Source organism: Arvicola amphibius, chromosome 2 (genome assembly GCF_903992535.2).
Source record: "Arvicola amphibius chromosome 2, mArvAmp1.2, whole genome shotgun sequence".
NCBI classification, from domain to species: Eukaryota; Metazoa; Chordata; class Mammalia; order Rodentia; family Cricetidae; genus Arvicola; species Arvicola amphibius.
In genome coordinates this window covers 176,220,328-176,233,182 of record NC_052048.2, presented here as the reverse complement: position 1 = coordinate 176,233,182, position 12,855 = coordinate 176,220,328, and the positions used below count along the sequence as shown (strand labels likewise).

The following is a 12,855-nucleotide window of genomic DNA, read 5'->3' as shown; positions in this document are numbered from 1 at the left end:
TTGCATTTCTCTGATGACTAAGGATGTTGAGCATTTCCTTAAGTGTCTTTCAGCCCTTTGAGATTTGTCTATTGAGAGTTCTTAGTTTAGGTCTGTACCCCATTTTTTTTTATTGGATTATGTGCATGGCAATAGATATGGATCTATTTTCATTCTTCTACATGTTGATATCCAGTTATACCAGCACCATTTGTTGGATATGCTTTCTTTTTTCCATTTTATATTTTTAGCTTCTTTGTTAAAAATCAGGTGTTCCTAGCTGTGTGGATCAATATCCGGTTCTTTGATTCAGTTCCTTTGGTCCTCCTGTCTGTTCTTATGCTAATACCAGGCTGTCTTCAGTACTGTAGTTCTATAGTAGCATTTGAAATCCGGGATTGTGATGCCTCCAGAAGTTCTTTTGTTGTACAGGATTGTTTTGGCTATCCTAGGTTTTGCTTTTCCATATGAAGTTGAATATTGTTCTTTAGAGATGTGTGAAGAATTTTGCTGGGATTTTGATGGGCATTGCACTGAATCTGTAGATTGCTTTTAGTAAGATTGCCACTTTTACTATGTTAATTCTATCTACCCAAGAACATCGGAGATCTTTCCATTTTCTGGTGTCTTCTTCAATTTTTTTCTTCAAAGTTCTTGTCATACAGGTCTTCAACTTGTTTGGTTAGAGTTAATCCGAGATATTTTATATTATTTGTGGCTATTGTGAAGGGTGATGTTTCTCTGATTTCTTTCTCAGCCCATTTATCATCTGTGTAAAGGAGGGCTTCTAATTTTTTTGAGTTAATCTTGTATCCTGCTACATTACTGAAGGTATTTATGAGTCGTAGGAGTTCCCTGATAGAATTTTTGGGGTCACTTAAGTATATTATCATATCGTCTACAATAGCGAGAATTTGACTTCTTTTCTGATTTGTATCCCCTTGATCTCCTTTTGTTGTCTTATTGTTCTAGCTAGAACTTCAAGTACTATATTGAATAGATAAGGAGGGAGTGGACAAACTTGTCTTGTTCCTGATTTAAGTGGGAACACTTTGAGTTTCTCTATTCCATGACAGAACCAGATTTAAACAATACCTAGCCACAAATCCAGCCCTATACAAAGTACTAGAAGGAAAACTCCAACCCAAGGAAGTCAGCTACACTCACAAAAACACAGACAGTAGATGATCTCACAGCAGCAAACCCCAAAGAAGGGAAAAGCACACACAATAACATCAGTTACAGCAAAATCTAAAATGAAAGGAACTGGAAATCACTGGTCATTAATAGCCCTTAATATAAATGGACTCAACTCACCTATAAAAAGACACAGGTTAAAGCCAGGCGGTGGTGGCGCACGCCTTTAATCCCAGCATTCGGGAGGCAGAGGCAGGCAAATCTCTGAGTTCGAGGCCAGCCTGGTCTACAAGAGCTAGTTCCAGGACAGGCTTTAGAAACTACAGGGAAACCCTGTCTCAAAAAAACCAAAAAAACCCAAAAAGACACAGGTTAACAGATTCAATCCATCCTTCTGCTGCTTACAAGAAACATACCTCAACCTCAGAGACAGACATCACCTCAGAGTAAAGGGTTGGGAAAAATTTTTTCCAATCAAATAGACATAAGAAACAAGCTGGGATAGCTAACCTAATATCCAACAAAATGGACTTTAAACTAAGATCAATCAAAAGACACAAAAAAGGGCATTTCATATTTGTCACAAGAAAAATCCACCAAGAGGAAATCTCAGTACTGAACATAAATATCCCAAATACAAGGGCACCTACATATGTAAATGAAACATTACTGAAGCTTAAATCACACATTAAGCTCCACACGCTAATAGTGGAGACTTCAACACCCCATGCTCACCTCTGGACAGGTCTGCCAGATAGAAACTTAACAGAGAAATAAGGGAACTAACAGATGTTATGACTCAAATGGACTTAATGGACATCTATAGAACATTCCATCCAAACATAAAAGAATATACCTTCTTCTCAGTTCCTCATGGAACTTCTTAAAAATTGATCACATACTTGGTAACAAAAAAACCTCAAGGAAATTGTAATAACCCCTGTATCTTTTCGGATCTCCATGGCTTAAAGTTAGAATTCAACACCAACACTAATTTCAGAAAGCCCACAAACACATGGAAATTGAACAATGTTCTCCTGAATCACCAGTGGGTCAAAGAAGAAATAAATTAAAGACTTCCTAACATTCAATGAAAATGACCACACAACATACTCAAACTTATGGGACACAATGAAAGCAGTGTTAAGAGGAAAGTTCATAGCACTAAACGCCTACATAAAGATGCTGGAAGTATCCCACACTAGTGAGTTAACAGAATACCTGAAAGTTCTGGAACAAAAAGAAGCAAACACCCAGGAAAACTAGACAACAGGAAATAATCAAATTGAGAGCTGAAATCAACAAAATAGAAATTTAAGAAAACGATACAAAGAATCAATGAGACAAAGAATTGGTTCTTCAAGAAAATCAGGAAAATAGACAAACCTTTATCCAAACTAACCAAAAGACAGAGAGGGAATATACAAATTAACAAAATTAGATATGAAAAGGGGGACATAAGAACAGACACAGAGGAAATCCAGAGAATCATCAGGTCATACTTCAAAAACCGATACTCTACAAAATTGGACAACTTAAAGGAAATAGATAATTTTCTGGATAAATATCACTTAACAAAATTAAATCAAGACCAGATAAATTAACCTATAACCACTAAGGGAATAGAAACAGTCATCAACAGTCTCCCAACTAAAAAGAAAAGAAAAGAAAAGAAAAAAAGTCCAGGACCAGATGGCTTCAGTGCAAAATTCTACAAGATTTTCAAAGAACTAATACAAATATTCCTCAAATTGTTTTACACAATAGAAACAGAAGGAACTTTGCTAAGCTCTTTTTATGATGCTATGGTTACCTTGATATCTAAACCACATAAGAAACACTATTAAGAAAGAATTACAGACCATGAACATTGATGCAAAAATACTTAATAAAATACTGGCAAACAGAATCCAAGAACACATCAGAAAAATCATCTACTATGACCAAATAGGCTTCATCCCAGAGATGCAGGGATGGTTCAACATATGAAAATCCATCAATGTAATTCATCATATAAACAAACTGAAAGACAAGAGACAAAAAGATCATCTCATTAGATACTGAAAAAGCCTTTGACAAAATTCAATACCCCTTCATGATAAAAGTCTTGGAGAGAGCAGGGATACAAGGAACGTTATCTAAACATAATAAAGGCAATACACGGCAAACCTAACTTCTTTTTTAAAGTAATGTCCAAATACAGAAAGTCATGCCTTCTGTTTCCAGGGGAGTGTGTGTGTGTGTGTGTGTGTGTGTGTGTGTGTGTAGCCAGTTGTTGCTATTTCAGCCCTACTGACTATTAGATGGGCGTTTTCATAGGCTGGGTTAGTCTTAACACATTGCAAGCAGGCTGGTGAGTGAGATGGCTCGGTGGGAAAGGGGCTTGCACCAAGACTGACAGCCTGAGTTTGATATTTGGGACCTACATGGTAGGACTGGAGAACTAGATTCTTGTAAGTTGTCCCCTAGTTGTCACACGTGTCTCACGGTACACGTGCTGATGCACATGAAAAATTTAAAAATACATTAAAAACTTAGATTCTCAGATTAAGGCTATTCAATATATAGTTCCTGTTCATTCTTTTTCCCTCCCTCCCTTTCCCGCCCCTTTTTCTCACTTATTTGCCTAGTTTACCATGTTTTTCTTTTATATTGTTTGGAAGGATTTTCTTGGAGAATTTTTACTGAATCCCAGATTTTATAATTAACATGGAGAGGAATATGTCTAATTCAATAAAAGAAAGACATGTTTCTTACTATCCTGCTGTGAAAATTTCTGGTTGTAGTAAGAAACTAATTTTAGCCACATTACAGGAAGAGAGCACAGTTGATGAATACTGGTTTGCTCAGAGTCAGTGTTGCCAAAGCGCAAATCTCAAGTCGGCGATGAAAATCTGGGCAGTTGTGAGACTTGCTGCTGGAGGTTGTGGGTCTTTTCTCTATGATACCGTCTTTAAAAAGTAAAGGCACAAGGTATTTCTGTAAAGTATATTACGCTAAGGGTACAGCTAAGCGGAGTCTTCATGTGTGTATTCACATAAGTACCAGGTCACAGTATAACATGTCTGTGTCATTCCCGGGTCAGCTGTGACGCTTCTAGCTGAAGGCAGTCTGTATCTGCAACTCTCAGTCTTTTTATTTTCCCCGTGAGAGAATCTGGGAATTTAGATTAGCAAGTTGGAAGAAAGGGAGAGAATCATATAGCAGGGGCTTAGCCACTAAGGGTCACTCTTGTGTACTGGTGCTATTTTTGAACAAGGGAGAATGGTTGTGAACAGGGAGCCATCAGAGTTGATGTCTACCTGATACTGAAATTCAAGATCTTACTTTCTCATTGAAATATCTGTGGCCTGGTTTTGTCCCATAGAAACCTTTCATTTGACTCGGAAGAAGAAGACCTTGGGGAGGTCCTGCAGCAGTTTGGTGATCTGAAGTATGTCCGGATTGTCTTGCATCCAGACACGGAGCATTCTAAAGGTATTTACCCTCAGCTGACCAAGCCCAACATTAGGAAAGAGCATAAATTAGGCCGTTCTGGGTGTTACACAGTCTGTCTAGTCTCTTTCTTGGCTTCCATAAAAACCCAAGGACACTCTGAAATTGTCTTCCATGATGTGAAAATCAGCAATTTAATGGCTTTGCCAGCCTTAATTTTGTCTCAGCCTTTAAAGCTCTTGCTTATTTACTTTAAGATAATGGATTCCATTTGTTGTTCTCCTTTGCATTTCAAATGTGATAGCATCCCATGGGTATTAATATTCTACACTGCTCAAAATTAATGGGAATTTTTTTTCTTTGATGCTTTTGTTAGAGATAAAATCGACAGAAATTTTGTTGCATGGCAACAGCCAGAGGAAAAGTATGTAGCAGGAATGGTGCATGAGTTAGTTTCCCCTAATGCTATTTATTTTCTACTCTGAAGGGTTAAATATTCATTCTAGCATGCTGCTGTGTATTAGAATGTGAATGTAGACATATCCATAGCATCAGTCCGCTTATAATCTTTGACTTCATAGACTGCGTTCATTCTGCTCAAGCTACGTATTTCTTAACTTTCCATTATTGTGTCCAAAATACCTGGCATAAAGAAAGCAGGATTTATTTTGCTTTGCTTCAGAGAATTCAGTCTGTTATGGTGTGGACATGGCAGAATAGCTCAGCTCTTCCTCAGTGAGCCAGGAAGCAGAGAAAGGGTGAGGTTGAATTTACTCTGCTCCTAGACCTTGAAGTGCCACTGACTTTCAGGGAGGATCTTTCCTCTCAATCTTTTTGGAAACATCCTTAAAAACACCCAAAGGGTATGGCTTCAGCCTCCTGGGCGATTTTGAATCCAGTCAGGCTGACATGAAAGATGAATAAGCATTGAGTTAATTGTTTGGGTTCTTGATTCCTTTGCGCTCCAGCAAATGCTGTAACCCCTCTCCTCAGAAGAATACTGTTTCTGAGGGTTTGCGGGCTCTCAAGGTTTATCCATGGTTACAAACTTCCATTCTAAACCTTATTTTTCAGCTGATAAGAATCAGTGAGATAAGACTTGATCAGTTTTTACTTTCACTCAGTTAAAATAGTTTAAGGCTTCCTGGAGACTAGGAAAGAAACTCTCCCCAGTCACATGCAGGTTCTTTCATCACCGTGAGCTAAGTTCTCACCTGAAAAACGACACACGTAATAAATGTCTTCAGCTCTAACAGTCGCCCCTGAACCTTTCTCATTTCTGTTTGTTTTTCTAGAGTTTCTTAGCGTGTTCACAGTACAGGCATGATACTCTTTTTCTTCTATCTCGTTTTGAGTGTAGCAGGCTATTTAATATCTTTTTTGGTCTTTTTTTTTTTTTTTTTTTTTTTTTTTGACAGGGTTTCTTTGTAGCTTTGGAGCCTGTCCTGGAACTCAGTTTGTAGAACCAGGCTGTCCTCGAACTCACAGAGATCTGCCTGCCTCTGCCTCCCGAGGGCTGGGATTAAAGGCGTGCGCCACCACTACCCGGCAGGTCTATTAATCTTAACTGATTTTAAAAGCATAATTCAACACACACACACACACACACACACACACACACACACAACACACACACACCTGTAACAGGGTTTCTCTGAGTAGCCCTGGCTGTCCTGGAATTCACTCTGGCCTTGTACTTGGAGATCTACTTGCCTCCCAAGTGCTGGGATTAAATTGGCATGGGCTACCACCACCCAGCAATAATTTTGATATTTTACTGTACTGTCATTTACTAGCTCTAATTTGCTAAAGTTTTGACACATTTTCTATGCTCCTCTTGACAATTCGTTTTTCTTGGCAAGGCATTTTACTACCCAGAAGAGCCACATGTGGTGACTTTAGGGCCATCAAAGACTGAACCCCAGTGCTGATCCAGTAATTAAATTCTTACCCTTTAAGGGAGAGACAATAGTTACACTTTTGACTTTCTTTCATTCTTTATGAGACATGATCTCACTATATAGACCAGGCTGGCCTGGAACTCACAGAGATCTGCTTACCTCTACTTCCTGGGTAGACCTGATTTTCTTGATATAGGATGATTAGGCTAATTGCAAATTAGAAATCTTTATGTCCATCTTGTATTATTTTGATCACCCTTGCCCTGCATTACCCATTCTAGGACCATGGCAAATACCAACCTTTGCGAGTTTTCAAGTTCTTCATATAAAATGGCAAGTGTTTGCACAGAGCCTGTGTACTTCTTTCCTTATACTTTTTGTTTGGTTTTTGTTTTTCAAGACGATTCTCTGTGTAACAGGCCTGACTGTCCTGGAACTTGATTTATAGACCAGGCTGGACTTGAACTCCCAGAGCTTGCCTGTCTCTGCTTCTCAAGTGCTGGGATTAAAGTCATGTGCCATCACAGCCTGGCTCTTCCCATATGCTTTAATCTCTAGGTCACATACATGCATTAAGGAACGAAAATAAGGCAGCTTCCTTTTGGATTAGTTTGGCCAAGAATAAGCCCAGTATAAATTCTCCACTTCTCCTGTGTCTGCCGGCTATTCCTAATAGGGGAAGTAGTGGGGGATTCTTACTGACATTCTTGACAGGGAAGAAGTAGCTCTATTCCTTCCAGCTGACCCAGTGACGACAGCTGCAGCAGATGTTATCGGCCTACATCTACACAGTACTCTCGCTTTGTGACCTAGTTGTTGTTGCCGGTTGCTTCCAGCCTGTTGGCTGTTTCCAGCAAGGGTTAGTACAGTGCATACGCAGACACTGTTCTGGGCGGGGCTATGGAAGAAAACGTAATTTAAGATTAAAGCTGTGCACCTAGCTTAGGTTGTAAATCCTGTGTGTGTAGGAAATCCAAGGCATAGGAAGGTTTGTGCCTGTTTTCTTCAGGGTGGATAAGCTGGAAGAGGCTGAGTGCACAGTAGGAGAGGGGGTAGGTGCCGAGTCTTAGACGACCTCAGGCATGCTGACTCCATCAATGGCAAGGCCTGGAAAACACTCGCTCTCCTTGGCGTCAAGAGATGCTGTTAGACAAATGTGTCAATATACACATACCCCCAAGAAAATGAGTTTTGTTATGTTGTTTGTAGAGAATACCGAGTCTATATGTGTTCCGTATAGACAGTTTTCCCCCAAATGTTCTTGTTCTGTGCACAGCTGACTTTACTAATGCATAGCCCATAGGTTCTGAGCTGGAACTGTGTTTGTTTCTTTTGGTTACATTTGTTAGTGCGCTGTGCTGTAGAGAGCAGTCCAGATTCCTGAAGTACTTCTTATGTTGGGGAAGATGCTACCTGATCAGTGCTTAAAGGATGTGAATGGAGGGAGGGAGGTGTGGGACCCAGAAGTAGAACACTAATCTCTAGATGGTGGCCCTTGGGTTAACCTATTATATGTGTGTTTTAGATAATCTGCCTAGAATCATCCCGGTACAGGGCAGAAGTTAATACCCTAGCTCTGGGAGACATGTAGCGTTGTCATATGATAGAATTCTTTTTTGAAGTATACAAGCAATGTATTATGAAACATTTGTTTTGAAATTTACTGTGAGGTGAACTTGTGCAAAGTTTCTTTTAATCCACAGTAGAATTTCATTTAAATAACTGGCTCTGCATCTAACCAGTGAAAGGCATGCTTAATAAAGATTCTAGAGCAGAAGCCAACGATTGAGCTCATGGCTGTTTTCCTGTGATATTCATATAATAGAAGCCTTTTTACCCCAACAGGCATATCTGGTATTATTTGATGCCTCCTAGGTGACTCTAAGACCATGAGATGTAATTTCAAGGTTAAATCGTTCTGCCTTATCTCTCACACTACTACTAGGGACTCTGTGATACTGAATTAGGTGGTCAGCTAGAGTCCCCTGTCATTTCATGTGGGTATCATTAAGGAGGTAGTTGATGAGACCAAACGCTAAGAATAAGATGTGTATGCTGTGGTGTGTGGCTGTGATCCTGTACCACTTGACATAGTACCTGCCCCATAGATGCTGCTCAGCCCTTCCATTTGTGTCAGGCTGTGGATACATTCAGTGTTGTCCTTGTTCGCTGTGGAAGCGAGGAATGTCTGACTGAATTTTGTCTTGCTGCAGGCTGTGCATTCGCACAATTCATATCTCAAGAAGCAGCTCAGAAATGCCTTGCAGCTGCCTCTCCAGAGGCCGAGGTAAGGAGAATATGTTCTTCCTCTATGCCTAGGAGATCTCACCCTTGCTCCAAGTTTTATTATTATTAATAAAATGAAGACTTGAGTACTTGGTGTGTATTTAGCACTGAACTTTGTATGTGCTGCCTTAATTATTTATCCATTGAAATGAGTGAAATTACCCATATTTCTTAAGCAAGGAAGCAGGTTTGGTATCTGTAGTATTCATTGCTGTTTGTGTATCAACCTCTAGTTTAGGCTGGTGACATGAAAGACTGAAAGAAGGTATTACTGTCATCTGGGACACTAATGCACATTTGATAGACAAAGTGTAGGTACTGAGGATTTTTCTGTGCTTTTTAATGAAGTATGTAGTTTTCAGATTTTTTTTCCTGTATTATTATTGTCTCTTAAATACTCTTGTTTTACTAGCTTTAGAATACTAAACATCTGTTTATAAAACATTTTCCTCAGTTTAGGCCTGCTTTAGAACTACTGTAAAGTACATTCCTTACAGCTGATAGTCTTAAGTACACACACATGTTACATTTTGTAAAAACCAGTGTGAGGCTCAGGGTCCACTGTGGCCACCATGCAGCTATGTTCTGTGGCCTAGCTTTCACTGCACAATTATAGTGTGCTGATTCTCTTTCCCTGACACTCCTGTTTTGTGCTTTCTGCTTACTAAGTATTTGAAGAGAAGGTTACAATATGTTTCAGGGTGGTGGGCTTAAACTGGATGGCCGGCTGCTCAAGATTGACTTGGCTGTGACCCGTGATGAGGCAGCAAAGCTCCAGACAAAGAAAGTGAAGAAGCCAACTGGAACCCGGAACCTCTATCTGGCCCGAGAAGGCTGTGAGTAGTGGAAGAGATAGGAACCAGGCATCTAAGTAGCTGTCCTTGGCACATGAGTGAGCCAGCAATTCTATTTTGAGATGTGTTTCCAATAAAAAGTGAAATTTCCTCCTTTCCAGTGTTCTATTGCTATTCCACTTCAGTAAATGTGGCTTTGTTAGGACCTTTATTCGTTTTGCAGACTGATCAGTCCCATTCTCTTCTGTGTGGTTGCCTTACATATTTCCACTATAGCATTAGAAGCACAAGGGGAGAAACTGAAATTACCTCCTTTTCGTCTTCATTTCTCATGAGTTTTTTTTCTTTAAAAGATGTTGAGAAGTAAAACTGAAATTACTTTTTTCGATTATTGGTAGATTTTAAATGTTTACTTGGTACCTTTCTCTTAGTGAAAATAATTAAAATTTGCTTTAAGTTACAAGCAATTGTAGCGTTCCCGGTGTCTATCAGCCTACCCCGGGTAGCTGCATAGTAGCGACTGTTGAGTTAGGCCGTCAGCCTCTGCTGCGAGGCCTTGAGTCCATCGCTCTTCTCTGTGGTGGCCGTCGGATGGTTGAGTGATTGGCCTGAAGTGCATGAGGAGCAGCTGTTTCCGGGCAGGTTGTTGGAACATTCTGCGTGCCAGATACCTGGATTATATTCCATACCGTTCAATTTGCGGCAAGAATATGATGCTGTTTTTCAGTCAGAAAGAAACAAAATCACAAAATGTTCAGTTTGTCTTTAGAGCAAGTCTAAGTCTAGAACTTAGCCCTGTAGCTATTTTTGGACCTGACTAACTGGCCAACACAGTCCTCAGGGCCCTGATCAGAGAGTTTGCGTCATTCAGGTCACATTCTCCTGTTACTCAGTGAACATTCCCTTGGTGACATCTTGGCCTTTTTCCTTCTTTCTGCAGTGATCCGCGCTGGGACGAAGGCTGCCGAGGGCGTGAGTGCTGCGGATATGGCCAAACGAGAGCGGGTGGGTAGACCAGGCCCGGCCTGCAGCTCTCTCCACGGTTCTCTAAACGAGAGCGGGTGGGTAGATTAGGCCCGGCCTGCAGCTTCTCTCCACGGTTCTCTAAATGAGTCCGAAACAGTTGTGCTCCTTTTGCTCGTGAAGAGCTGTGCATAAAGATCATAGTTTACCTTGTTAGAAGCACACAGGTGAAGGAGAAATAACTGGATATTACTCCTAATTTTGTATGAGCATTCTGCTCCACTGCAAAAACTTAGTCTTTTTCTTCATTTCTCTAGTATTCACATATGGTGAGTGACATGCTGCTGAACAATGCAGGAGGTGTGGAGAAGGAGGGGCTGTATGTAATTGTTAGCATAAATATAGAAAGGAAGCTCTGTGGGCCGGGCTTACTAGGAAAGGGAGGACATGTAGGTTTTGGAAAGAGTAGCCACAATGTCATTTGGGAGGGCTTAGTATCTCCAAATTATATAGTTACTGTAGAACAACTTGATAGTATAGGTTTTCTGCTGTTGACTCCTTGGCTGCTTAGTAATGCTCTCAGCAGTCATTACTTTTGTACATATAGGAGCTTGCTTTTGTTCTGAGATGGTCTCCCATAGCTTGGACTGACCTTATTGTGTAGCCAAGTACTTCTGAATTCCTGATCCTCCTGCCTCTTCACCTCCTGAGTACTGGGCTTCTAGGCAGGCTCCATCGTGCCGTTTACGTGTGCTGAGGATTGAACTTCAGAAGCTGTGTGTACAGTGCAGACACTTAACCAGCTACGCTATAGCCAGCTCACTTTTTAAGGCAACCTAGAGCCATTGGAGTGGCTCAGTGGGTAAAGTGCTACTGAACAAGCCTGGTGACCCGAGTTGATCCCTCTGAAGTTGTCCTTTGAGCCCACCTCATGCACAAGTGTGTACACAATTACACACAGACGCACACCTAATAATAAAATTACAAATTAAAGGATCAAAAGCCAGCTTAGAATGGTAAAGATACAGAGCAGCTGTGGAACCGTAAGGTTCAGGAGATGGTGAGCCCCAAATACCTGTTAATGATAGGTAGAAATAATGCTTTCCAGCATGGCTTTATAGTAGTGTTCTCAATGTTATGGTGTTTGGGGAAGTAGTGCAATAAGATGTACTGAATTTTAGGATTAATTTTGCTAGCCAAAGCTTGCTAAGTTATTTATGTGCATTATAAAAAGTAAGTTTATTTTCTTTAGGAAGGAAGTACTTAGACTTAGTTGTTGGGTGGGTAAGGACTGAGTATAGATGCTAACTTCAGTATTACTTACAAGAATACTTGTGCTAAACTGGGCTGTGGTGGTGCACACATTTAATCCCAGCATTTGGGAGGCAGAGGCAAGCAGATCTCTGAGTTCAAGGCCAGCTTGGTCTACAGAGTGAGTTTCAGGACAGCCTGTACAGAGAAACCTTATCTTGTAAAACCAATAAAAATAAAGTAAACCTTTAAAATAAAGAATACTTGTGCTGGACCACATTTTGAGCTATGCAGTTTTTAAATTTTATTTGGTTTCATGTCAGCGTTGCGAGTTAAATATTGATCTTCTGTTTCATTTTTATAGATGAAAATTTGAATCTTAAAATCTTAAAATATGATTTGATTTCTCTAGTTGGATAACATTTGGTTCATCTCTGACTTGCCTCCCTGAGCCTGCCTTTCGGGGCATTAAGGCAGCCAGTGCACCTGTGGCTGTGGGTGGGGTTATGATTCTTTTCTTTTAGAGAATTAGGAGCCTGCCTCATGAGTGTATTGTATGTTAAGAGTGTGTCTTTTTCTCCTCTCCCAGTTTGAGCTACTGAAACATCAGAAACTCAAGAACCAGAATATCTTTGTCTCCCAGACCAGACTTTGCCTGCACAATCTGCCGAAGGCCGTGGATGACAGGCAGCTGAGGGAGCTGCTGCTGAGCGCCACTAGAGGCGAGAAGGGCGTGCGCATCAAGGAGGTGAGAGGCCTTGCCGTGCACGGCTGCAGCTATGAGCCATCATTTCAGGCCGTGGTGCCAGCCTGCCAACAGATTTTCTTTTGGATACATCAGCATACAAAGTTGAGTTAGGCTGTTTTCTTATTTTTATTTTTTTCTTTTGGGAACCGCCTGACGGAATTGCAGCAAAATGTGAGAAAATCTCTGTCATGAATTGATTTAGCAAGCATTTATTCAATACCTGCTGTGTTCTCAGCATTATATAGGCATTGTAATGTGAATTTTGTTGCAGAGAATACAATTTATGTGGTTTGTCTCCTAAAAGAATGTTGTGTGTGTATGCGTGCACGCACATATGTAAGAGAGAAGGGGAGAGGAGGAG

General features: G+C 40.5%; 1 protein-coding gene across 1 annotated transcript in view; it reads left to right on the top strand.

Moving 5' to 3' along the window:
• Positions 1–12,855, top strand: part of Rbm28 (RNA binding motif protein 28) — a 36,330-nt gene that overhangs the window by 13,614 nt on the left and 9,861 nt on the right. The window contains exons 10-14 of the mRNA XM_038320682.1: positions 4,484–4,593; positions 8,666–8,739; positions 9,439–9,574; positions 10,473–10,537; positions 12,336–12,494. Of these exons, the coding sequence (XP_038176610.1) occupies positions 4,484–4,593; positions 8,666–8,739; positions 9,439–9,574; positions 10,473–10,537; positions 12,336–12,494 (544 nt within the window). The remainder of the gene's footprint in view (positions 1–4,483; positions 4,594–8,665; positions 8,740–9,438; positions 9,575–10,472; positions 10,538–12,335; positions 12,495–12,855) is intronic.